General features: G+C 41.6%; 1 protein-coding gene and 1 long non-coding RNA gene across 2 annotated transcripts in view; one reads left to right on the top strand and one right to left on the bottom strand.

Moving 5' to 3' along the window:
- Positions 1–27614, bottom strand: part of LOC148186655 (uncharacterized) — a 36940-nt gene that overhangs the window by 3385 nt on the left and 5941 nt on the right. The window lies entirely within an intron of this gene.
- chrna11 (cholinergic receptor, nicotinic, alpha 11) lies at positions 1323–27614 on the top strand. Its single transcript, XM_042506817.2, has 10 exons — positions 1323–1632; positions 5143–5282; positions 5737–5781; positions 6429–6538; positions 7492–7571; positions 9866–10033; positions 10908–11102; positions 15368–15454; positions 18816–18925; positions 21164–27614. Exons 1-10 carry the CDS (start codon positions 1581–1583, stop codon positions 21899–21901), a joined length of 1725 nt encoding a protein of 574 aa, XP_042362751.1. The 5' UTR covers positions 1323–1580; the 3' UTR covers positions 21902–27614.

The following is a 27614-nucleotide window of genomic DNA, read 5'->3' as shown; positions in this document are numbered from 1 at the left end:
TACATGTACTGTTTCCTAATTAGTCTCTTTTACAGCACTGCCTCTCATCATCTTCTCGTTTCATTTTGCTCTTTCTCTTCCTCGTTAATTAACACCTTCACCTCACTCCTTCCTGCCGGCGTTGCTGAGCTCCATCCAGCATGCAGTTGGAAAACAAACCACCAGATGTCACCCACGCCTCAGTGCCTCCAATCTGTATTTTTATGAAGCCTAATGAATTTTGTTTTTGGCACCGTGTCACACTGGTGGTTGGCGCATAACACCACGAGGAGCCTTTTTTTTCCCCCTTTCTTTCATGAGATGAACTCAATTTTGCACACGTTTAAGCAGCAATATTGCCAAGATGCAGCGACAGGATGCTTCTCCTCTGATTGCTGATGCACATTGTACGTCCTCGCTCCACGCTTGATGCAGTTTTCTCGGCTTTATGCGGTGACTTAGCCATCCTTCTTTTCGCCTCCGAGGGCCACTCTCCATCCTCTGTGTGCAGCCGAGCATGTATCTGTGGCTCGGGAGCGCTCTGGATGTGTGACAGGCTGCCTAGGAGAGGGGTAATTCCGAAGGGCAGTAGAAGTAATAGGGTAATCTATTATACAGTCCAACTCTTTCTTCCTCCTCTCTTGCTCCCCTCCTCCCTCCCTCCCTCCTCACTCTCTCCCAGTCTTTCAGTTTCTCGCTGCCTCTGCCCTTGCATCAGCATTTCGTGAGGACAAATGAGAAGTAGAGTTTAACTATGCACATTCCCCGTGCCCTCCTGCAGAGCCCAGCACTTTCGCAATTAAACTGGAGTCCATCTGCCCCTATGATTCAAAGCTAACCCCCGCTGAGAGGTGGGCAACACACACACTTGCAGACACACACATTTCCAGTCCAGCAGTGTGTGACTGTAACCACTGTGGTGTGTTATCATATGTGTAACCAGCTGCCATATATTTTTGATATAGGTTGTGCTGCACGTTAACAAGCCATAAAACACAGAGAGGGAGATTTTCTTTTACGGCTACTTTTTCTATAATGTGCCTTTTTTTTGTGCACAAAAGTGGACTAAGATGCAAAAGCACATCTTAGTCCACTCATCTTCCTTTTTCAATGAGACACTGTCCACTTTTTTTGCATATGGATTCTTTTTCATTATCCAATCAATTGTCCATTAGCGTTTCAAAATCGTCTGCATCATCTGTTTCTGTTGTCTTTACAAAGGTCAACTTATGGCGGCAGACCAATTTAAACCTCTCCCTCCTCCACCTCCTGATCTATCTTCAACCCCTTTCGCCCCCATCACTGAAAATTTTCTCTCCATTTTAGTCCCACCTCCCAGAGAGACAAGGAGACACAGAGAGAGAGAGCGAGCACAGCCACCATCTCCTCCTCCTCCTCTTCCTCCCTCGCTTAGCCCCCCTCTCCTCCAGCACACGCTCACACTCCTTCTCTCCGATGCCGACTGGATGCAGACCGGGGGATTTCCAGCAGCTTCCTGAGTCTGTCCTCCCTCTCCTCCCTCCCTCCCCTCCTCCTCCTCCTTCAACATCCGGAGCTTCTCCTCTTCTGCCTCCTCTTTTCTCCTGCTCCTCACCACCAGGATGTGGTACTCGGTGGCTCTGCTCCTCTCTGGATTCTCTGCTTTGATCCACGGTGAGCCTGAACACCTCTCTCTGTCTTTCAGTCTGTTTTCGGGGATCAGAATTGCAGCAGCGGCACTTTAGTGTCAAAGTGTGATTCTTTGAGATTTTATAGGGAATTCTGAAATTTGGGTCGTTCTTTTTGACGCTTGATTTCTGAAAAATATGCCGGGATAAGATTTTAAAGTGTGAGAGAAAAGTGAGAATCTGGCTCACCTGTTTGATTTCTTGTTTACATCTCTTCACTGTGATTTTTACATCTTGTTACTGATTTCTCCTTCTCATTTTTGTGGATATTCACGCTGAGTTGACCTAGGAGATTTGGATGCCCTGTGCAAGAGGCGTTTAAACAGATTGATTCTGTGCAGCGAGGCAGATGACAGAAACAATGTGCAGAAGAATCCGAGCAGTCATAACATTTCATCTCTTTTTATCCCTCATTCCACACAAGCCTTTTTCTCTCTGTCCAAATCTGCGTCCATGACAGGGGATCTCTCCCCCAAAGATAACAGGTCACAGATCAATCGAATTTCACGTATAGATCGGCTCTTCCATCTTGCCTCCCTGTTGTGTTGTGGACGCGTTGCTGCAGCCGAGCTGCCGGGGCTCCGAGCAGCAGAAGTGAGTATAAAGGCTGACAGTTGATGACAGAGCTGTGAGGAGAGCGGGTGAACTTTCCCTACAGGCAGAAGTGCCAGAAGTGAAATGCTTTTCTGTTTGTTTGTGTTTTCAAGAGTGAGGTTTTGTAGCAGAAAGTCCAGCAAAGAAAAGACAAGAGCACATAAAGGATAAAGTTTCAGACTATACTGCTGCAGACACGAGGTTTAAGGAAACATAAAGAGCTTTTCCATCACTTTGAATCGTATAAAAACATCTTTCCATACATGCATGAACATTTCTGCCACTGCTCCACTGAGACTTAAAACTTTTATGTTCTTAGCACTCCAGCTCCTTGAACCCTGACATTCCCCATAAATAAGCTTCTAAGTTAGAAATGAAAAAAAAATCTTCTATTTCGCGCGACAGTCTCTCACAGACTTTTCGTCCTGCATCTGCTTTTCCAGCACTTTATCGAGGTTATATAACACCAGACTGAGCGAAATCTTCGATTCCAAGACCTCGTTTTTTAATTGCTTCACTATTGCACCAGAAAACCCTAGATGTTTTGAGCATCAATTTGTAACAATTCTCTGTACTTAAGCATGGTATAAATAGTAGATTTAGAAACCATGGGATCTTAAATAAAATGCAAGAGTTTGGAGAAAGCATGGTTATGTTGTGACAGATCATCTAATGGAAAACAACAAAGAAGCTACATACACAACATCCTTTACATTTTAAATTGGTCTGCACATTTGTGGGTCACAGTACAGTCTGCTTACACTCCCTCCAAGTACAATCAGTTAGTCTATAATTATCTCTATTCAACATTTTATGTGTATAACGTCGGAGCATTTCGAACCAACCTAATTATTTATTCATTAGTGCCAATTATGCCCTGATTAGGTTTCCCACTATTTATAATTAGATTACTTTTTGTGTACTGACTGTTCCGCATGCTCTCTCTGAATCTCTCCTGTTTTCCTTCTGTATTTTTTCATTTTAAAGGAATACTTATGATCATGTGTATGATCATTTAGTCTTGCCTTAAATGCATGGGGAAGATTTTTCACGCAGCCTCCACAACGAATAAAGAATCCCAAAACTGAAAAATTACATCAGTTTACAAACTGTCTCATGCAGTATAATCCAAACCAAATTTATCCAGTTGTATGTTCAGTACTTCCCAAACGTGCATTTTTTGCTAAAACTTAATTATTTAAGGTTTGAGGGGTGGAAGGAGGAAGACCGCATTGTCCACTGATGCCTCATTTCCGCTGCACAAAAAATCTGCAAACACCCGCGAATACCTGACTTTTCAGTACAATGGGAATGTGTACAATTGGCACTCACACCGGGTCAAATGAATGCAGTAGTCACGGATATTTATCGCTTCTGGTTCCAGTCAGCATTGATGGAAACCCGGGTGAAAGCGCTAATTTTACCTCCTTAAGCAGTGAGATGCAATGACACATCCCCACAAAATACCAACTGCCTTCACTGAAGCAGCGCTAAAATATCGATCCAAATTAGTCTGCACCGAGTTTGAAAGAGAGACTGAAAAAGTAAGGGAAAATTAAAGAGAAGTAACCACCGTAAGGTTTTTACAAATCTCTGTTCATGGTGCGTCATGTACACAACTTTGCTCTACTTGCAATGGGAGAGGAGTCTAAAGCCTTTTTTAGCAGGTTTACCCATGTTTACCCAAAAAAACCTGTGTGCATGCGCTCATTTTGGTGGAAAAGGGGTATAATCAAGAGGTCGCCTGTTTGATCCCTGGCTCCTCCAGTCTACATGTCGAAGTATCGTTGGGCTGCTCCCAATGGCGGTGTTTGAGTGCGTTTGAATGGTTAACTGAGTAGCAGGTAGAAGGTTGTGTGTTAGTCTCGGCCACCAGTGACTACGTGTGTAAATGTGTCTGTATACAAGTGCAGGTCCAAGCCTTTTTACCATTTCATCATCATCACCATCAATAATTTTATGTAAAGCTTCAGGTAACACATCGAGGGTGAACCCTCAGTTTTCATGTTTCTGAGGTACATGCAATATTCAACTTAAAATGTGTGCATGAGAAAATGTAAATGTGCCCCCCATTTACTTCAGTTCAGAAGAATTTTCTCTGGTTTTGGACTCTTGGTTACTCTTGTCATTTTTCTTGCCTGGGGAAAGAAGCTGCTCTGTAGTCTGGTGGTTCTGCAGCAGATACTTCTGTATCTTTATCCAGACGGCAGCAGGGGGAACAGACTGTGTCTGGGATGGCTGCTGTCTTTCAGTATCCTTTGTGCTCTGGTCAGACACCTCACTTCACCGAGGTCACCATGATGGCATGTGAAAAAAACATTTTTCTTCAGGAATTCAGCATAAAACGGGATGAGTAATTGCTATACAAATGATCATTTTGAAGGAGAAGTATTCCTTTAATGTGAAATACTTCATTCTAAACGAGGAGCGGGACTATCTCCTCGATATTTCATTTGTAAAACCATAAAAGTCAAGTTAAGTGTGACTAATGCTGATAAAAGATCAGTTTTTCATTTCTGCTAATTTCATCATTAAATCCTGTTTCCCTCTTTTCTCCATTGCGCTTCTTTTTAGTCTTTTTCTACGGGTATTTATAGAAATGGAAGTTCAGTTCCTCGGGGCAAAATCTTCTGATTTGATCAGCAAAGGTTTTTTTCTTTTTTCAGCATCTGTTCCTGTACTACCACTCCGAAGACTAATTTGATTCCTCAGTGAGGTTTTTGTTGGAGGTTTTCCTCAAAGGTTGATGTCATTTTTATTCACTTCACAGGAAACTAGACTTAATCTTTCATTAAGGGTTTTAGCATTGACCTGAACTTTGACATACAAAGGTTTTATAATGATGGGGAGTGTGTCTTGTTTTCACTGATTTACATTTTCTCATATTTTTCTGCCTCTTCAGTGTCGTTGCAGGGTCCACACCAGAGAAATCTGCTGAAAAACCTCTTAAAGGACTACAATCGGATGGAGCGGCCAGTGGGCAACGACTCCCTCCCTCTCACCGTCGTCTTCTCCCTCAGTATGATCCAGATCATGGATGTGGTAGGTTTATATAGCCGCAGTTGTTTTCAACCTGATGTTCATCATCCACCAGTTGGCTGTCTAAATTTAAAATATGTGATGATGTTTTTAAATCTGCGTGATGAAGCCTTTTTTCTTGGAAAACGATAAGCATTTCCAGCCTCTAGTTCTGTTTTGTTAATCAATATGAAAATGAGCCTCGAAACAGAGAATTAAAATCCTCAGTTGGTGCCAAGTTAGGCATAATAAATATATTTATGCCTGAAGCTGTGAGATTGTTATTAATAATAATAATAATAATAATTGAATGGTGATAACAGTTCCCCCCCTGTATTTGCAGATTTAAAGGATAACTGGTAATGTTTCTGTAATCTTTCATGAGGATGCAAAAGCACATCCCGCTCTCTGACTCATGATTCACAAAGCACATTTTTAAGAAACCATATGTGCTAAAATGGTTTTAAATGTTTTACAGGATGAGAAGAACCAGGTGCTCACCACTAACATGTGGCTACGGATGGTAAGGAACCCTGAGAGACCTGATAATGAACTAGATGCATTATGGGTTGCAGTGATTTTAATCTGGACGAGCCAGCCAATTTTGTCTGAATTTAGGTTGTGGCATCGGATGACCAACATTCAATGTCATGACAACTCTTAATGTCAACGTCAATCTGAGGCAAACTACTGACGACAAGTGACGTTGATATTTTGTTGGTTTTAAGTTGTTGTTCAGTAACCAAAATCCAAAAGTCTCATGCAAACGTCTGTGTGACGTAGAATAACAACATTTCTTCAGAAAGTATGAGAACGAAACCCAACATCTACAAAACATCATAATATCATCGTCCACACAACATGAAATTCAAACGCGTTACATTTAAAATGTCGTCGACATAATTTTCATTCCAACCAAAATTTAACATCTTTCCAATGTCTTTCTGATGCCATGTTGACGTCTGGTACCAGCTGGGAGTTTCCATGATCTTTAAGATATGAATTAAGGTCATGACTTACACTCTGCGAATCTAAGTTATGTATTGCTGAAATAATATAATTTATCTATAATTTTTATATGAATAATTTAACATTTTAACTGAGGGGGTTGGAGATAAAGCAGCTTGCCTGTGCTGGGTTACAGACTGTATCTGTGTCTGTGTCTTAAAGAGTTGGTTCGACCACTATCTCCAGTGGAACCAGAGCGAGCATCCTGGAGTAAAAAACCTCCGCTTCACCACAGACCAGGTCTGGACACCAGACATCCTGCTCTACAACAGGTAAAAAACGCAATAACACCTTAAAGGGGAACACCAACTAAATTGAAAATTACAATATGTTATTTCCATGCTCGAGCTAATCTCTCTGAAAGCCAGAAACCAGAGAAATGAAGTCTACACTTGTGATGTGAGGGTACAAAGTCTGGAGCTGCTCCATAGACAATAAATGGGAGCCTGATTTTGAAGAGTCGCAGAATTTTTTCTTTTTATGCCCAAATGAACTCTCTTCTATTGTAGCGCTCTCATTTCTGAAATGAAAATGTTCCCATACACTCAGAACATTGTGGGTGTTCTCATTGTCATTTTCGACGAAATTTATAGGGATGTATCCGACTCAAAATTATGCCAGTTGAATCAGATGTGGCCAGTATAATCATTGGATGATTACTTTTGTTTTCCATACAAAGTTCAGAGTCTGAACAGGTTCAGTGGGACAGTGGCATTGACCTTATATAGTAAACAAGTTAACAGCGTTAACGACAAATTGCAAATGCTGGAGACTGAATCCTATTAACTTGCTGTGAAATGTAAATTCACCACTTCTTCATCTTATGGTGCAGTCTTTCTCTTCATGTGGGCCGCTACCTGCCTGTCTGCAGCTGCAAAAAGTAGCATGAACATCAAGACCAATCACTCTGCAGCAAAATCTGGGAACCAAAACATCCCCATAAGTGCTCTGCAAAGAAAAAAATGACTGCTCAACGTGATGCAATATCAGTTGGCCGAAGGTCCTCGAATGACGATTCAAATCTCCAACTTTCAAGGAGCAGCCCAACAAAGTTCTGAATTCATTCTATAAGGAGCAGCTTCATACTTGATCACTAATCGACTCAGACCATAGGAATAACACGTATACATTTTGAAAGAGGGTGTAGTTCCCCTTTAACACAAACCTCATACATGAATTTTATATTCCATCAAATAGTGTCACTTGTTCCCCTGTCCTTCCTCAGTGCAGATGATGACTTTGACTCCACCTTTAAGACCAATGTTCTGGTGAACTCCAGCGGGTACGCCGAGTATATGCCCCCAGGTGAGTCTCTTTGTTTTTTCATTCATTCATGCTCTCACTGCTGTTTATCCCTTTCTCCCTTCCCTATCACTTCCTCCTCTCCCCTCGGTGCAGCGGCAGCATCTCATTCTGCAATCTCTGCATGCCTCCCCCGTTTGTACATTTAACATTAATATTTTACTGGTATAAAACAGCATCCCTGGTTACTCGCTGGTTACAGATTCCCAGCACTGTGAGTAACACCTATAAATAGGAGACGCTCGCCGCCTCTGTTTCCCGTCACAACCCAAACGCAAGACCTGTGCAAGTGTGAAAGTAACGGCTCCCCTGGGTTTCCACGGGTCTTTACTTTGTATTTTCTCAGTCGTTTCTTTATACACCAGATTACAGCGGGCTGAGATTGAATCCGAAGCGTTAGAGGGGGCTGAGTTGAAATGGCCTTCTGAAGTAAAAGTCGAGCTCAGAAAGCCACCCTATCAATTCTGTTCAGCGGCCATGTTTATTAATAGGCTGCTGCTGAATGTAAATAAAGCTCCTTAATGCTGCGATTTGGATCAGAGCCAATTAGAAAAAGAATAAAGCGATAGAGCTCTGCTTTAGGAGAATAAAGAGAAGAGTTTTTTTTTACTACAACACATGATGAGAAAGAGAGCAGGGAGAGAGATGGGAAAAGGAGAAAAACAAGATTTTCTGACTCCCTCACACAAGCCTGGTTGCAATTCCTGAGGTCTTTTTGGGCTGTTATTGCCAGTAAATAAAAGACAACAGGTCTGTGGGTGGCAGGTATGGAGCAGGAGCTTGACACACGGTAAATAATTCAAAGGCGGAGGATCTCAGGTGTCTGCTGCACACCATCATTTGCAGGAAAATCTCTGGTAGCTGCAGAGGTAAAGGTGTTATGTTTGGGCATAACAGGAGATAAGGTGTAACAGATTTTAGCTCATATCTTCATTTGGTGACATTTGCAAACAGGGAATCATGTCTCTGGGCCTAATACCTCCATGGGAAGTGATTTTCAGAATGATGGAGTTTTATTTTTGGGAGCTGTGCTGCAAGAGAGCGAGGGAGGCAGATTATTCCAAGCAGCAGAAAAATCCAGGTGTTTGTGAGTGTTGCTTCAAGGTTACTGGGTATCTGTGAGAGGCAGAAATATTCTGCGCAGATCATTGGGCTGCAAAAGGGCAGACAGAACCACTTTTACCTGATCAATGTTATTCAGGGTTAAGTGCCTCAGAAGTTCAAAAGGGTGTAATTATAAAGACATCATCCCCATGAAGCAAGGGCAAGAACCTGGTGTCAGTGACTGGATTTAAGAGAGTAAGCAGGAGTGCATAAAAAGAAAATTTATAGCTACTATTTAATTTGATGTCATTTTTTTGTGCTCAACCTCTTCTTTGAAACCGACCTTCAACCTGCTAACCTCCTTACTCGGCTTTCAATCCACTCTGAAGGCTGATTTGCATGCTGGCTGCCTCATAATGAACGTCTTTGAGGGCTGTAAGGCTTCAATGGCATTTTGGTTCTGCGTGCGCCTGAACGTCTCAACAAGATTCGTTTATTTCAGTAATTACTTTAGGGGCTGGAGTTTGCCAGCGACCCACTGCGAGGATTCATTGTGATTCTTCATTTGGGGGTTGGACACCAGCGAGTGTGTGTCTTTATGATTATGTGCTCACGCCTGCCTGGGCATATGCATGCGAGTGCATTTATTCAGCGAACTAAAAGTGGTAATCTGATTAGTGCATGGTTCACAATCTCATTTTTCCGTGTCACTGTTGTTTCCTTCCATCGCCGAGGCTTCGCTAACAGCTGTGTGTGCAGGCAGAGAAACAGTTTGCAGAAGAGAATAGCTGAAACCTGCGGGTGACAACACTGCTGCCAAGTTTTTTTTTTTTACACACGTCTCTTTGATGGGAGACTGTTTCCAATCTAGTCTTTGATTTCACTTCTCCAGCCTCCATACTCAATTTCAAAATAGTAAACTCTCTGTAGACTTGCACAATGTTAATAAAAATCCCATTGCAGTGCGAACTCCTGGTTGTAAAGCAGCACATTTCACAGTGTTTCTATATAAAAATGTCAGGTGGTTGACTTCAGAGCTCAGTCCTTGGAGCCGGCTGGATATGAAATGAATGAATGATTCTTTCTGACAAGCAACTTGATATTCAGGACAGGTTCTCTGCACAACACAAGTGGCCCTCAGGGTAATCTGTCCCTTGTCACCTCTGTACAGGAAACAGTAGGGGTCAATGTTGTCATTTAATCAATTGATTGCAAAAGCTTCAACCCTCTGCCTCCTCGTCTTTTGTCTTTAGGAATCTTTATGAGCACATGCAACGTGGATGTTCGCTGGTTCCCTTTTGACATCCAGAAGTGTGAGCTCAAGTTTGGCTCTTGGACGTATGACGGCTGGCTGCTGGATCTCCAGATGAACGATGCTGACATCTCAGGCTACATGCCCAATGGAGAGTGGGACTTAATTGGTGAGTTTGCGTTGTATATTCAGCTACTAGAAATACCGCCACATGGTTGTATGCCTGTGTGCAACATAGATGTTTCACGCACATCTTTCCCAGCGGCAGCACAGAAGATCGATACAATAAGCCCAGTGTCAAAGAGGGCACCCAAGGTTCTTGAGTTGTGGCCAAAAATATGTTTTAATAGGCCACCGTGACCTTGACCTTTAATCTGTAACTACCAGATTCTAATGAGTTCATTCTTAAGTCCGAATGGATGTTTGTGCCAAATCTGAGGAAAGTCCCTTAAGGCCATCTTCAGATATCTTCATCATCTTTGTGAAACTAAGATGAATGCAATGTCACCATGACCTTGACCTTTGAACACCAAATTCTAATCGGCTCATCAGCGAATGTCCGTCAGGTGAATGTCTGTATCCAATTTGAAGACATTCCCTCAAGGTGTTCTTGCGGTATTGCTTTTACAAGAATAAGACAAGTGCAAGGTCTCCATGACCTTTACCTTTGACCACCAAAATTGAATCACTTCATCCTTGACTCTACGCGAATGTTCACGCTAAATTTAAAGACATTCCCTTGTGGTGTTATTGCGATATCACATCCACAAGAAAGAGACAGACAAGGTCACAGTGACCTTGACCTTTGACCACCAAAATCTAATCAGCTCATTGTTGAGTCCAAGTCAATGCTTGTGTCAAACTTGAAAAAATTCCCTCAACGCGTTCTTAAAATATCTCATTAGAAAGAATATGCCAGACAGACAGACGGACAGATGACCTGAAAACATCATGCCTCTGGCCTCGGCTATCGACGGTGCGTTGGCATAGAAACGTAGTTCCAGGGCGATGGAGTTGATTTCACTCTGTTCTTGTTCTTTAAGGGGTTCCGGGCACCAAAAACGAGGTCTTCTATGATTGTTGTAAGGAACCTTACCTGGATGTGACATTTGTTGTGACAATACGGCGGCGGACGCTCTACTACGCCCTGAACCTGCTCATCCCTTGTGTGCTGCTGTCTTCGATGACGCTGCTCATCTTCGTGCTGCCAGCTGACTCTGGAGAGAAGATCTCACTGGGTGAGTGGATCAAAAAGAGCAATGATGGAGGAAACGGATCGACAAAAGGCAGTTGTAGTTGGGCAAAAGCACATATGAAGTCGGCTTGTCGGTTTCACGTCCTGGTTTGTAACTGCAGAAGTGTGCACACAGCGAGGTGCAGCTGTTTTTGTTTATCTTCTTTATCAAGGTGATGTCCAAGGTTGTTTTTCCTTTTCTTATTGGCCAGTCATACTTTTAAGGGTAACGTGGATCACGAAACAATGGGCCCCTGGCAAAAACATGCGTAAGGCCACATCATCTTAGAGAAAGACACACAGACTTGATTGTTTTTTTAGCCTCTTTTTGTTATTTTTTCTCTTTGTGGTTGTTGTGCATCTCTCTGTGGTCATTTAAATTCTCTTTGTGGTTGTTTTTTTCCCTTTATTGCAGTTGTTGAGTCTTGTTGTGGGTCTTTGTCTATTTTCAGCTGTTTTCTGTCTCTTTGTGTCTGTTTTCATCTCTTTCGTAGTTGTTTTATTTTTGTTTGTCATTATTTTTGAAGCTCTTCTTGGTCTGTACATGCCTCTTTGAGTTACATTTTGCTGGTGAGGGCCAGGAGGGCTCCTGACACTTTTGGCCCCTGAGCCTTTGCCTGGTAGGCCCACTCGGTAATCTATCCATGCTAACAGCACAACGATTTCATGAGTGGACCTCCATTTTGTCTGCTGTCATGTACTTATGTACAAGGATGCACGCACACAAACAACACACAAGTGATGGGATACATAAGCCAGTCTATAGTTTCACACTGTTACACTGATCTATATGTAAAGGAAAGAAGTGCTTCAATGCACCAACTAGACATAATAAAACTGATGGCAAGTAAACACAAAGTGTTTGCACAATGCAAGTTTCAAATTTTTAAAAAAATTAAGCTTTGCAAATATTTTGTGAGGAAGGAAACAATAGGCCCCTGAGAACAGACATGCAAAGCCCCCACCACCTGTCCTACACAGGAGGAAGACACAGATTTTTTGGTGGTTTTGCCTCTTTTGGCTGTTGTTTTGGGTCTCTTTGTGGTCATTTTGAGTCTCTTCATGGTCAGTATGTGTTCATTTGACTGATATTTTGAAGTTGAAAACCAAATGGCCCCTGGGCCTGTGCTGAGTAGTAGGGGTCAACAGATTATCAGTCTGGCAGATTATCGGGGCTGATATTTGGCATTTTGCAGATTATCTGTATCAATGTTTTAAATTAATGAACGCTGATAAAATTAATGACTAAAAAAGGTTTGCACATTACACTCAACCCACGCCAGGGGAGGCAGTCTGCAATACATGCAAAGAAAGTGTCAGCATGGGAGGAACTTATACTGTATAAAACCTCAGGAGGCTATCTTTATTCATGAATTTTTTATTTAAATTTTCACTGAACTTTATAAAAAAAACTTTCTATTTTGATTAAACATATGCTAAAGGCATTTAAACAAAGTTTTGTGTTGGAGTTTGTTATATTCCAAATTCTAAATTTCGACAAAAATATTTTCATTTTCACTGTAAATGTGTAACAGTTCCAAATATCAGTAATCTGTGTCATTAACTACTAATAATCAGGATCGGTATCAGCCCTGAAAAACCAATATAGGTTGAGCCCTACAGTAAACCAACCATGACTCACACAACACAAATATCTGTATCCACTGAGAGTAAATATGGTATTTTACAAAAAGTACTTAAACAAAAGATGAAGATAAAATTGCATAATACTGCATGCTTCACATGACCAGACAATGGACTGCATAAAAGGAAACGGAAAACAACCCCACCACAATTAAAAGTTTGGTGAGGTGAATAAGACAAAGAGTTGTTCAGCGTGTTCTCTTTCTGATAGATTTACATCAGCTGTATCACAGACTCATGAAGTGTCCATTACCACATCAAATCTCCAACCTGGGTGCTCTCATAATCCAAAATGTGAACGTACAAGTAGCACGGCTGCCTAAAACTGAGCACTGACAACAAGCAAACCTTCCTCGAATAAAGGCGAAAAAATGAAGCAGTGGCAGCAGTTGAAGACTATGGGGCGGGATGAAAGAGGCAAAGGGAGCGAGGGTGTGGAGCTGAGAGAGGAGAGGGATTACAGGATGAAATAGAAAGATGAGAAATGCAAGGAGGAGGGAGGAATAGAGACGGATGGGTGTGGGAAGGTAGAGAAAAGGGAAAAGCAGACAGGAGGAGAATTTGAAAAGGATGAGACAAGACGGCATAAAAGAGAGAGGGAGGACTGATGAGGAGGGAAAGGTGGGAGACAACCAAATCGCACTATAATAGGCTGGAGGAGAGAGAGGAAGCAGTGGCGCCATCGAACAGCAGCTGCAAACACATTTTAATATCAACCTGCTCAGAGCACAAGATGGATGATGCTCACCTCATAAGACACAAAACAACACAGACGCTTCAGTCTGAAGTTTGTGTTGTCTGGTTGTCAGATTATCTAGATAACCTGACCTTTCTGACAAGAGCTGAAGGTACGAGCTGATTAATCAAATAGAGAATTAACAGGAACATAAATGGCAACTATTTTGACAATCAGTTATTTGTCAGAGCCTATTTTAATGGAACTGTGCGTAATATTTAGTGGGATTTAGGGGCATCTAACGGTGAAGATTGCAGTTTGCAACCAGCTAAAATTTCTCCCGATTAGAATTCCTTCTCTTTTTCATTTTTCAGGAAGTTTTAAGCGGGCATTAGTTATCTGCAGAGGTCTCCAAAACAAACTGATGAGGTAATTAGAATCAGTAAAAACACATGAATAAAGCAATTTTGTGTTACAAATCCGTCTTTTTATGATGCTGTTTGGCATTTCAGAGAAAGGCTGCTAGCCCAGCACCTGCTAATGTGCTCACCTTTTTTTCTCATAAAACTTAAAATCCAGACATCAGGAGGTTTTTAGCAGGACCTGAATCATTCACAGAGGTCTCTTCCTCTCCAAAACAAGTAGACAAAGGCGATTATAACCCAATAAAAACACTGAATAAATCAGTTTCACATTAGAATTCAGTGTTTGGTATGTTGCTTCTAACCCGCACCTGCTGAAGAGTATTCACCTTTTTTCTCTGATAACTTAAGATCCTTGTTTTTCAGGAGATTTTCTTTTACAGGGATCTTAATTATCTGCAGAGGTCTCTTCTTCTCCAAAACAGAACATTTTTGCATTTTGGTTTGCTGGTCAGCCATAAAAAAGGCTATTGGACTCTGCAAAATTATAATTAATACTATTTCTGGCATCTTATAGTAAAAATGACCAATTATTTACTCAAATAAATAGCCAAAATATTAACTGTATAATATAACTGTTAATGCAGCCCTATTTCTTTGCATCAGTCTGATGACTCACAAAATACACTAAAATAAAAAATATTTAAAAGCTAAATGCTTTATACCTTTTCTTTTAAGACTAAATTCTGAGCCTGAGGAGATTCAGAGGGAGGCTGCGACAGCATTGTCAAAGCATATCTTTAACCTCAATACAGGATGCATTACGCAGCATTTCTTTACGGAAAATAATGCCAAGCCTTACACACACAGCCAATTAACCTATTGATGTAATTAAGGCTAGTGAATTGATTAGGGGGAGAGAGCTTACACACTGCCTTCCAGGAAAATACTCTGTCACTCCGTTTGATGGAGGACACACGAGGACCAAGTGGCTTGGCGACGGGGTGAGAGGAGCATGCTTTTAAAAAGAATACGCGTCATTTCTCAGAGAGAATAGCAACATAAAAGAAGTGTTTTTAATTTTCTTAATATCCAGAAAGGGCATTCATATTTTATCTCTTGGTCCTGACTTTTAATTGAATGCCTCTGTACGGGCAGAGTTATGCCAGCAAAGCACTCTTTAAATTCTGTCGGTTGGATGAAGTGAGACAGATAGTGTGGAGGTGGATAGATGAAGATGGAGATAAGTTTTAGTGCAGGAGTGTGTGAGGTGTGTGTTCATGTGCACGTAGGCGTAGTTTGGACAACTTAAAAAATGTATGGCTATTTGCTGCGTGGAAGTGTTTTTTGCTGTAGAGGTACAGAATGCCAAAAAGTAATTCACTGTATGAGCATTAGATGGTCATTTAAATAAATCGAACGTGAACTCATCCCAAGTGTGACCATTAATCAAAACTCCAAACACACTAATGTAGTTTTTCATAAGAAAGTACCGCTGCTCAGAGAAGGAGACAAAACCACAATATTGATTGCTCAGCACAATGTAGTTCCAGCATGAAGTTCTCACATCACTCTTTCTCTCTGCAGGTATCACCGTCCTGCTGTCTCTCACTGTTTTCATGTTGCTGGTCGCGGAGATCATGCCTGCCACATCTGACTCTGTCCCTCTTATAGGTATGCAAGACACAGTGACTGCTGTTACATGGACATAAATAACCCATTTATGAAGCTTATTCTGATTATGATCATATTTGGAATATGGCATTTAGAAGGAAGGAAGGAAGGCAAAAGGTAGATTTATTGGTCATTTTTTAAACAAAGTTTAAAAAACGAAATGACATTTGTCCGTGATCCTGCCACATCTTTGGAGTTGAAGGATAAGTTTATTAAAATCAGCAGCTACTATGAAAAATTCCATCTGGTTGCTGCTGATGGCGTCATTCGATTCCTGCAGTGCATTTGCATCAGAGTCTTGTGTCCTTTCGGCTCCCAACAAGGTCCGTCCATCCAGTGCAACAGCTTGATCCAGGATGTTAGGGGTTAACCCTGTCTCTGTGAAGATGTGCACAGAGCAGTCCCAGATTTCAGCTGAGTGAGCATGAATCACATCTTGTGACCGAACATTAGCAAGAAGAAGGCTTGGTTGAAGAACAGCTCTCCATCCAAGTCGGGTCAGCCTCGCCCTGATGACGGCTCCCCTCCCTCTCTTTCTCTCAGCGCTTTCAGTTTCGTTTCTCCCTTCTGGTCTGACCGGCCGCTTGGCGAGTGCCGTTATTCACATTCTGCATATACAACCCAGTTTCTTCCAGAGTGCTCCAGCTAGCATTTTTAGGTTTCTCATAAACAGAATATGTTTACATGCTCAAACACATAAACAGAATACTCCTGATCATAAATGGGTTATTCATGTCCATGTAAACACACTGATTGTGTGTTTTCAAGTGTTCACATGATGCTTAATGAACTACTTTAGTTAACTTTAACTTTAGTTAAAACCCACTGCATTTCTTCAACATCCAATTGAAATCAAGATATGGTATAATAATGTAATATTACAATGTACTGACCATAATTATTGTTAAAATGTGCTGAAGATACTCAGTACTGATACACACTGAAATCATTTCAACAAATTTTATTTTATAATGGTGCATGAGCAGCCTGTCTTTGAGATGCATGCTCTGGTGTCTGTGTCACTGGATATTGGGACAAGGGACCAGTAGCATCACTGGGATTGCCTGCTGCATAACCACTCTTTAAACAATAGCTAAAAATGCAGAGTCCTTTCACTGACTTCCACCATGTTTTTTTTTTTTTTTTTTACTGACACAAAATCAATCTCAAAATCAATCCACTATTGGACTCACAAGGATAAAGCCTCTGGGAGTGAGGGCCAATATTTTGGGCTGATTAGCTGTATCCAGCGGATACTCGAGGCAAGACCCCCTCTTCCATGCACTGGTCATTTCGGCTCTCTGTGTAATTCTCTATAAGCAGACACATTTATGAAAAGCTGATAAAGCTAACTTGTTGTCAGACGACAGCTAATGGCTTCTGAGATTGCGTTTCAGCCAAAGTGACCCACCTCTCCACATGGACGGTTTACTCGCCATTCAAATTTGATTGGTCAAAACTACTTACACTAGAAACGGAAACCCAAACATGTCTGATATACCAAAACCTTTTTTCTATTGCTTATAAATGCTGCAGACATATGCAGATTTCTGTTTAGATTCTCCTCCGCTCAAATATTTTTCAGAAACATATTTTGGTTGCAGGCTACTGTTTGGCTAAAAAAAAAAACAAAAGAAGAAAAAAAACAGGTAAAGTTGCTCCAGGTGGTGGGCCGTGCTTTGTTTCAGCCCAACTGTTTTCAACATGGTCAAAATCTCCCAATACAGGCTAGATTTTCAAAAGCCTGAAAACAGAGCCAAGAGGACGTGCAGAAGTCTTGTGTTCTCTTACACCACTTGAGTTACATTATGCTCAAAGTTTATTATGGGCTTTTTGCCCAATGTCGCCAAAATTGAACTGCCTACACAAGTTTTAATGTCAAAATGACACAGCAATCAATCCGTCCATGGACTGACTGATCAACACTGCCGTCCCTACAGCCACACACACCAAACTGGCTAAAAATCTCAGGTTTGTCACAGAGGTCTTTAGTACATCAAACACTATCCACCTCACCTTTGGATGGATAAAAATGACCCATAACAAAGAATAAAAAACACAGTGACAACATACTACACAGTGCTAGAGTTACAAAATGGGTAGCTCAACCCCAAAAAACAAAGCAGAACAACAAAATTTATTTGAGCCATCTGCTCGTCTTAAAATTTAATTGGCTAAATTGATTGCGGGCACACTGCTGGAAATGATATTTAGTGAGCTGCAGTGAGATTGCAGCCAGAGACAGATGCAGGGCCATCTCTGCCTAAAAGACACAAATCCTGGTCATTAAAAACTTCAGGAAAAAAAATGTAGAGTCATAATCACCAGAGTGCTGCTTTCAGCATAATTCTTTTTAATTAAAATAACTACCCTGACACAGTCTTAATCTGTCTGTTGATTTAAAAAAACATTATGCCGCTAAGCAGGCAAGTAATGTTGATATCAGGTCCCACGTTGGCATGAAGATTTTTAACAAAGGATATGTTCATTTTGGATTAAACAGTAAAGAAAGTTAACATGACAGTATGTTTTTATGATAACCTTGTAGCCGTGTCTTTGTTTGTTTAAAGAGTGCTCCAGGATGACGTTTTTCTGTAGGCCAGTGAAACTTAATTTGTGGACCAAATCCGGCCCGCAATAGGGTGACAACTGGCTCCTTGAACATTTTCTAATTCACAGAGAAAATAAATTGATTCATACTAGAATTTTTGTACTTGTAAATTAAGTGCCAGAGATCATTCAAAGCATCAAAATAGGGTGTTGGATAAAAACTCTGCTGCATACAGCTGATCTGTGCGAGGCTGCTGCAACTGGATTTGCTTCTTGGCGCAAATAAACACCACTTATGGGATTTTTGAAGCCTAAATGTAACCGCCTGAAGTAAAGTGCTAATGTTAAGCTAAAAAACGAACTACACCACAGTCACGTCGGCAACGCTTCGAGGCCGTGGTCAGCACGGTTCGGCATGATGACGCTCTGTAAGCGTCATATAGTGACTTGTTAGCAACCGTCTTTTTAAAACACATAAAAGCTTCAAAGTTTGCAGTGGGGTATTTACTGGTGTATTTTATGTTGTAGAGCAGAACATGAAAGTTTCTTAAGCTTGTGTCAAAACTAGACTTTTTTAAGGCTTCTAACCAAAAACTCATTAAAAAAAAATCAATTGACTCTGAGACAAGAGAACTGGAGGCGCTGAAATGCTGACTTATATCTGGGTTTTAGGACTCATTACTGGGGTTCTCTATATGTCTGTGTGCCACATCAGAACTACCGTCACCGTGGCTGTCAGTAGGAAATGACAGTGTGTGTAAACTGACTTCAAAATGAAATATGACGCTTCTCCATTCTCTACTCCGCCCAGGTCAGTACTTCGCCAGTATCATGATCATCGTTGGGATGTCAGTCATCGCCACAGTGGTGGTTCTGCAGTATCATCACCACGATCCAAATGGAGGAAACATGCCGAAATGGGTGAGCTCTTCATCATAACCTCAGGTGCATTATCATTCACATACATCACACAGACCAGCTTGTTAGGTTAATGGTTGGCCAATGGTTGTTTCAGATCTGATCCTGTTATTAATCCCTGCTACACATCATCATTAGTCTCATGCTCTGCTATTTCCAGTAACATTTCATCCATCTGTCAGTGCTACCTGTGCTCCTCTGCCAGCTTCCTTTCTCCTTTCATTCTCCGACTTCCTCGGCTGTGACTCATCCGGCAGTGTCAGTCTGCCTGAGCGTGTTCATCAAATGCCTCGCCACAGACTTCAACAGGAGTGCATTTCAAAGCGCTTTGGATATGTAGGCGTATTCAATTTGACTCATTCCCTCTTCTTATTTTTCTTGCCTTCTGTTTAATGCTAAAAAATGCATGAAGCTTTTTTTTAAACAAAAATGTTATTTTAATGTGAATATAACAAAAAATGTGAAATGTGGGGGAGAAAAAGTTCTGAAATAGAGACATGACACGCAAAATGATGTGCAGTTGGTTAAGCGATCGGCTGGTTTATTGATATATGAACGTATCGACTGCATGAGAGCGCACATGCCGCATATGTCGACGCGCTGAAGGACGTTCTATTGATGAATGGCCTGTTCAGACAGTCCGACGGCCAATTAACAAGCTAATTGATGTGGTTCAGATGAGTGCATCGAACCAGCACAGTTCATAATTGCAGCCCGGACAAAAACAACATCAACAGCAGCGGCGGCAACAGGGACTGTTACCTGGCCAGTAAACACACTCGGTGGAGACTAATTGAGCAGTCATCTGGACATTAGCTTCTCATTAGATGCCAAACACCCATCTGGATGCTGTTGGGCCTATATGCCCTTTCAGGGGACGTGTAGTCTTTCTCCAAGGGAGAAGAGAGGAAGTGAGAGGAACATAGAACAAGCTTTGAATTTGTACCAAGTTGCGAGCAGCTAATCTTCTTTTTATCTTAATGCCGCAGTTTACCGAGACGTTATTGCAAGATCATTACGCTGTAATCTGACAGTCAATCTCAATAATTCCACAGTTTAAATCTAATGCTGTCTTTTTAAGTATCCTCTCTGCTGGAGATACAGTCAAAGCTAAAAATCCTATTTGCCTCAGGCACTTTAACTGGGCGTCCCTGGCGAGGATCTTATACTTGTACTTATACAAGCGCAGCTGCATTTTGAAACAAGATGCAAGGTTGGAAAACAGCATCGACATCAATCCTCGACAAATGAGGCTATTCGCCAAGCTTAACTGGTGTTATGCGAAGGTCAAGATGTGTAGGCGGCTTTCAAAGCCAAGTGGCCTTGATGCTTAACAGTTTTCTCTCTATTTTCTTTTTCTTCCTCGTACGGATTTGTGCTCTTTTCACTCTGCTATTGCTGTTCACGATCACATCATTACATATCTAATTTTCCAGACTTGAGTCAGACTCTTGCAATCTTGACTTGGTCTGGGGCCATGTGCATAAAACTGGCATATGCAGTCTTTCTGTCACATGACATGACTCTCTTCACATGACATGGCCCAAAAACGAGCCAGAAACGAGTCAAAGGTTAGAAGACAATTATCTGAAAATAAGCACAACAACTTAGTAAGTAGTAAAGTAAGACAAAAATAAACAAGATGTATTCTGTAATATAATTTCAAATATATAATTATAAGAATTATAAACGCAGTTTTCTGGATATTTTTCCCTACTTGGGTCTTTTTTTGTCAACTTTACTAATTTTGCAGAAGTTTAAATGCTTGTGAAAGCAGTGGCGTGTACAGACTTTTTTTTTTTTTTTACCGCGGTGGCCAAAGTGGGGCACTGACTTATGCAGGGGTAGCATGAAGTACAGGTGCTGCTACAGGCGCACGTCAGCAGAACTTTAATTTACCATTTTTGTCTCCACTACCAATGCCTCCTTAAATTACGAACATTGCAGTGTCATACATTTCTGTTTATAGCTTAGTTAAAGTTAAATAGACCAACCAATCACAACAGAGAATATGTAAAATAAAGCTCCGCTCCAAGTCAAAACAGATCTTCTTCCTCTTTCTGGCAGACTACACATGACTCTGGCACATTACTGCCCCTCAGGTTTAAGACTAAATTGCACCTATAAACGAAAATTCAGACTTTGACTTGGGACTTGAGTGCAAAGACTTGAGTTTGACTTCTTGCAAAGCAGTGACTTGGTCCTGCTTCTGTACTTTACTCTCCTGTATTCTCTCTGCAGGTGCAGCTCGTCTTGCTGCAGTGGGTGGCATGGTTCTTACGTATGAAGCGGCCAGGAGAGAACGATGACCCAGAGCGGCCCCCGTGTGCCCCCCACTTGCGACGCTGCTCCTCGGGCTCCCAGAGCGGGAGCATCCCAAACCCTCCGGACCCCACCCTCCACCCGCTGCACCCGCAGAACCTTGCTCCTCTCCAAACGGGGCCCCTCCACGCAGGGCACCCTCACCTCCACACCCAGTCCAGCGCTAACAACAACGGGAACCTTCTTTACATGGGCTACCAGAGCATGGAGGACCCTTCCATGCTCTCGGAGCCTCTGCAGAGGAATAACATCTCCACAGGGCCTCCGCGGGTGGCAGGGAGCCCGCCTCCACACCTCCCATCTCAGTTCTGCAGCTCCCCACCACCTCCCACCCCCAACATGGATACTGTAGGCTGCCCCAGCACTGTCTCCAGTGGAGGGGGCTTTGGAGGCGGTCCCGGAGGGCTTGGAGGGTGCTCCACTGCAGGTTTAGGAGACCCTCAGCTACAGGCCATCTTGGAAGAGGTGCGGTACATGGCCGACCGTTTCCGGGAGCAGGATGAGTCCGAGAGTGTCGCCGACCAGTGGAAATTTGCTGGCGCTGTAATCGATCGCCTGTGTTTGGTGGCGTTCAGCGTTTTCAACATCATATGCACCATCTCCATCCTCATGTCTGCTCCCAACTTTGTGGAGGCTATTTCAAAAGACTTCGTTTGAAAGCAAAGCGGAAAAAAAGAGAAGGGGAAGCGTGAAGGAAAGGATGAGGGGGAATTAAATATAGGATGAAGGATGGAGCGGGCCCGGATCCAAGGAAACCCAATTTCCAGCAGACTGTAGGCTCTGTGATTTGTGATCGCGAGGAACTTGGAAATAGAAAAAAAACAAAAAAACAAATGGTTTTCTTTGCAATACATTCTGTTTTGTAACTGAAATATAAGAAGAAAACAGATGAGGAAGGGGGCACAGAGTGAAGTCGAAATGAGATAAGGGTGAGCTGGGTGTTTTATCAGATTCTTGACAAGGTGAAATGGATTGTTGTGGTTAATTCAAAGACTTTTCCCCGAAAAATTAGGGGGAAGAATGAGTCAGAAAGAGAAAGAGATTATCAATCCACTGCAACCTCAAGTAAGAAAGCTCTTAAGGCGAGGGGGAGATTGAGAGAGTAAGAGGGGGAAAGAGACAGGCAGATAGATAGAGACAGATAAATAAGACAGACATTTGGCTGTTTTATTTTCCTGAGGAGGGAAAACAGTCCTTCTCTCCCACATGTTGAGAAAAGACTGCATCATTTAAAGTGATGTTGAGGTGGAGAGGGCGGGGAGCGGAGATAAAGACTTTTACAAGGACGGACAACAAAGAGCGGTCGTGAAGGACCGACACGCCATCCCTCGTGACATCGGCAGAGATAGGCGGAGTAAGCAGCTTGACGCTCGGATACGCAACCGCAGACCGGAGATCAGGAAGCAGAGAGGAACAGAACAGGATCTCATCTATTATTCAATCACAGCTGTCTAATGACCGTCAAATTGAAAGACCTTGGGTAATCTTTAAGACTAATAAGCTCTTAAAAGATGAAGTCCCCTCTCTACTCGTAAACCTCTTTAAATTTCCAGGGCCTTATCTCTTTGAGACGATTGCCAATCTGCAACAATCAGCAGAGATCAAAAGCTCCTCAGCAGCGGGCACAGCGCGGTGCTTATCACGACCGGGAAACTGAATTAACCGGTCATCAGCAACGCAGTGGCCACTAGCTGCACCACAGTGGAAACCCGGGCCAATAATAACTCATGAAGCAGTTACCTAACTGCATCTGGCAGGTCCTAATCGACCGACAGGTCTCATTGGATTTCATATTAAGGTTTGATAACTGAAAGGGGAGGTCAGGTCTTTAAAAGTACATAAGAGGCACAAAAAAGGGATAAGATCATTCGAATTTCCCAAATTCATTCAGAGGAGCAACATCCCATCAAATTTCTGTTAGATCCCCTCAGGGGGTTATCTGCTCCATCAGTGATTTCACATGTATCTAAAATGAAAGATAAGCTTTTGAAGGAGCTGTATTCCCACGAAATTGAGTCCAGTTGATCATCTGCAGAAATTGGTTACTAATAAAGAAAATATGTTTTAAATTATTTAGGGTTTGAGGAAATTTGACTTTCTTGTGTTGCTGCTTTCAGTTTAAACGCAGGGTTCCCGCACATTTAAGGGACAAAAATTTCCAAACACTTCCCAAAACTTTTCCAGGACCCACTTGGCTGCTGCTTTCCCACCACATCAGATTCAGCCTCTGTTTAAACATTATTTCAGCCAGCTGGCATACACAAATGGAGAGACATATTACGGGGAGAAAATTAAGAACCGTACGTGATGGTACACAAAATGTTGTCAGACAGACAGACATTACTGCTATGACGCATCGGCAGCTGCAGAAAATACATTTGTCATTACATTACACAACATCGAAGGTCACATCCACAGAAGATTACCTTAACAAGTTCATTACACAAAACAAATTTCCATGACTTTTACAAAACTTTCTATGATTTTAACTCATTCTAGAGTTTTCCTAAAAATGTGACTCTTTCAGGTTTTCCATGACTGTGGGAACCCTGTGAATGTGTGTTCAATGTAAGGTTTGCTTAGCTTAGTTTAATAAATGGGTGTCTCTTGGTCCAAATCTTAAAATTCTACATGGATGTCTGTCAGACCTGACAAGTACAAGTTGTATTACACAACTTACACTTAATCAGTGTGTTCTCATCCCAGGTCATCCAATACCGACGCTTTACTCAGCCCTTGGATTAAATACCGATACCCAATTTGGCACCCTTGTGTGCTTCCCTTGGAGATCGTGCTATGGGGCCACTACTAAGGCCTTTCTTTAAGCCTCCTTTGCATTATTACAGGGAACCAAATGATGGCGGCATCATTTTTGCTCCAGTGTGTCATTAAACATTGCAATGTGGCTTTGCAGAATCAAGAGGTCTGACGATGTTAACACAACAATGTCGGTCTCTAGTGTTACATAATAGATAAGTGTCTGCAGCACAACAACAACAACGGCATTAATGTTACAATAACAATCATTTACCCTCGCTGTTATATGGCAGCTGATCTCGTCCTCTTCTCGGTGAGTAAGCAGCTCTCGAATATCTGTGTTTTCCCAATTTGCGGACATTTTAGCCACTGTTCTTCTTTGAATTAGCTATAAATAACTAATACGCACTTTTTCAGACTAATTAGTCTTTCCAGCTTTTGTGCTTGGTTAGGTTTAGAAAAAACACGTTATTGGTTTAAATATGTATGTAACCAGCTGTAAATGCAATGCACGAGTGATAAAAATGCGTCATGGATGGCTGTAAGTTACATTACGTGAAAATGGCACTGACTTTGGTTTCACGCAGGACACAAACAGCAGCCTCCTGGCTGAAAGTTTTTGTTTGTTTTGAACCCACAAAACACCCTCTCACCTTACATGGACTCTCTTAATCTTTACACTCTGTCAGCTGCTCTGAACATCAAATATTGCTGAAGATAGGTTTACATTAGAATCAGTTAAATCCTGATAAGCCTCATAGAGATGTCAAAGGTTAACTTCACTGAAGACATCACACCCTGAGGGGCGTTAAAAAGCGGCCTGGTGACGGGCTGAATTACCAGAGAAATTAGATCATATCAATATTCAAACATTATTCCTGTTTTTACATAAACTTTTTTCACCCTAACCCACAATGGAGTGTCTGTGAGGCATGTAGCATTTAGTAATGATAATAATGATAATAATAATAATAGATAAATTGGACCTATATTGTTATTTTCAAGTATTCAAAGGCGCTTGACAATTTTTGCAACAACCCCAATATTATAAAGAAAACAGTGAAAGAGTTCATAAGGGAATGATTTTGGTCACAGCCTCAGACAATCAGAGACGGATGAGTCATTTAAAATAGCTTGAAGCAACAGAAATCAAGCTTTAACAGCTACTCTCTGTACAGTTCAGCAGAGGTAGCGCTGAGTCTCCCACTGCTTTACTGATTTTAAGATAGTGTCACATTTTCTTCAATATCAGCTTTCATGTGGATACAGCCACTGGCAATAAATATAGTGACGTCTAGAAAAAAATGTCCCGACTATAGGATATTTCTGTATTTGTGAAAACAGCGGTATATAAATAGCAGTTTACTGCATCATTCACAATAGATGCCGAGCCTACAAAGCCCACATAGCTATTTTTGTCAGAAAACATAACCGGTGTAAACAAGTGTTTGAGCACTAACCCCTGGATAAAGGGTGTTTCCCTGCATTTTAGTGGCTGATAGCTGTGAAATGAACAAAGCAAGCTGAGCTGACTATTCGACCACACATTCAAACTGTGAGCAGAGACATTATCCCTCAGTTTGCCTGAATGCAGTCTGAAAAATTCCTGAAAAAACAGAGTCTGGAGTTTATTTTTCATATTGTAAACATGTCCCAGAAAGAAGGAATAATCCTTATAAACAAGTCACAAGCAGAAAGTTTCATTTTATTAAACAAAACTCATGTTAATTACTAAAACAGCTCGTTGCTGTATGAGTCAAACAGGAGAAAATTGTAATTTCTTCAGGACTATTTTCAGCTGCGGATTAATACACATTTGATACTGTAGCGAGTATGTACATCAGCAGAACGGTGTATGCAGGATTGACTCTAAATGAACTATTGTGCCCATTTTGATATTAATGAAGAACATTTTATTCAGTGCAGCCGTGTGACTTACTGATGTGTTTTTAGGGTCTATGTTACGGACAGAAAAGATATATCAGCACCTGTTAGTGGTATTAATGTGTTGGTTTTGGTAAAGAGTGGTTCATGATTCAGTCCCAAAATACTACAATTAGTTAGTAATCTGGCACTCCCAGTTCCCTCATCTCAGAGCTAATGTTTTTTTAAATGGGTTTTTGATTAGATGCCTGAAATAATGTCGTGGTTAATGCAAGCTTAAGAGACTTTCACATTTTGTCTTATGACATAAGATACATCAGTAAAAACCTCATTTGTGTATTTTGAAGCTTTTATGCATCTTTAAAAAATGAACTGTAAAACCTCGTTCATGCTGAACGAGGTTTTACAGCCGCATTGTGGTGATGAAGTGAAGCCACGAAACAGTAGCGTTTTTCATCAACGCATCCACGTATAATGGCTTGTATGACATTATGTATGTAAAGTTACTTTGGTTAGGTTCAGGAGAAAATGTCCTGGGGAAAGTCCTGTGTTTTGTGACCCATCCATAATTCCAACCTGCCTCCTAAAAGGACCAGTTTCTTTCTCCGATCAGCCATTTGTCACGTGATCGCCACCTTCCCAAACACTGAGGTTATACACATATTACTGGCTACTGAATACGTGGAATATGTACAAATTTTGGCACAGTACGCACGAAAAGTGCATGAGAGTTTGCTTATTAGCAACATTAGATTTTTACTTCTGGCGACTGTATTTAGGCTTCAAAAATCATAAAAGTGGTGTTCATTTGAGATTATCTGCTGAACAAAATGTGTAAGTATTACAAACCAGAGAGGTTATTTTCTGCAATAATCCCAAATCCAACAGACAGACCCCACTGGCTTCTTGTCAAGGGAACCAGGGCAATGCTAACTCCTGAAGAGGCCGACAAAAATTTGTCATCCCTGCAGTGCTCGTTTTTTCCAAGCAGCAACCTCCGGGGCTAAAAATGAAGCCAACGCAGAGGTGCCAAAAACTACTTGTATGGCCGCTCGAGGCACTTTACAGCAGAAATACACGTTTACAGCCAGGTACAAAAAACTTCCCCCAAATTTCCCCACTGAGGACAACTTAACAGGAGTTGATTTTTTATATAATTTGGCCGTTTATATGTTATTAAGCATTAAAGTTACATATAATTAAGGGCATGGCTGCTTTGAGTGACAGACGGTCTGCGAGGCGTCACTACAGTAAATGAATCAGATCAACCGTCACTTCTCCACAGCTCCACCTTCTTGTTCATTTCAGTCTCCGAAAATCAAAGATTACAAAGGACCAAAATGCCAGACTCAAGGCTTCAAGTCCACAGACTAATGCTTGATGTCACAGCTATTATTTCTATACAGTCTGTGTTATTTTCATTGGATTTGATGACAATAAGAAAAATATATCAACAGCCTTATTAAAAAAAATCAAATATCACTTACTTCAAACACAAAGATCCAAAAAACGTTTACTACATCTTTAACCACGACTATCTCTACAGCAGAGAGAAAGTACAAATACTTTATCTCTATAACTCTCTTCATCTCCTGTCTCCTCTCTCTTCCTCTCTAAAGTCAAGTCTCATGGCAGGCGGAGAGTAAACTTCCTGCCGGGGGGGTTTTGTTGAAGGATGTTTTCCTTCCAGCACATACTGACACCTCAACACTCACATCTGTACAGAGCA

Source organism: Plectropomus leopardus, chromosome 17 (genome assembly GCF_026936395.1).
Source record: "Plectropomus leopardus strain MGB_pleo_1.0 chromosome 17, ASM2693639v1, whole genome shotgun sequence".
NCBI classification, from domain to species: domain Eukaryota; kingdom Metazoa; phylum Chordata; class Actinopteri; order Perciformes; family Serranidae; genus Plectropomus; species Plectropomus leopardus.
This window is presented reverse-complemented; position numbering and strand designations above follow the sequence as displayed.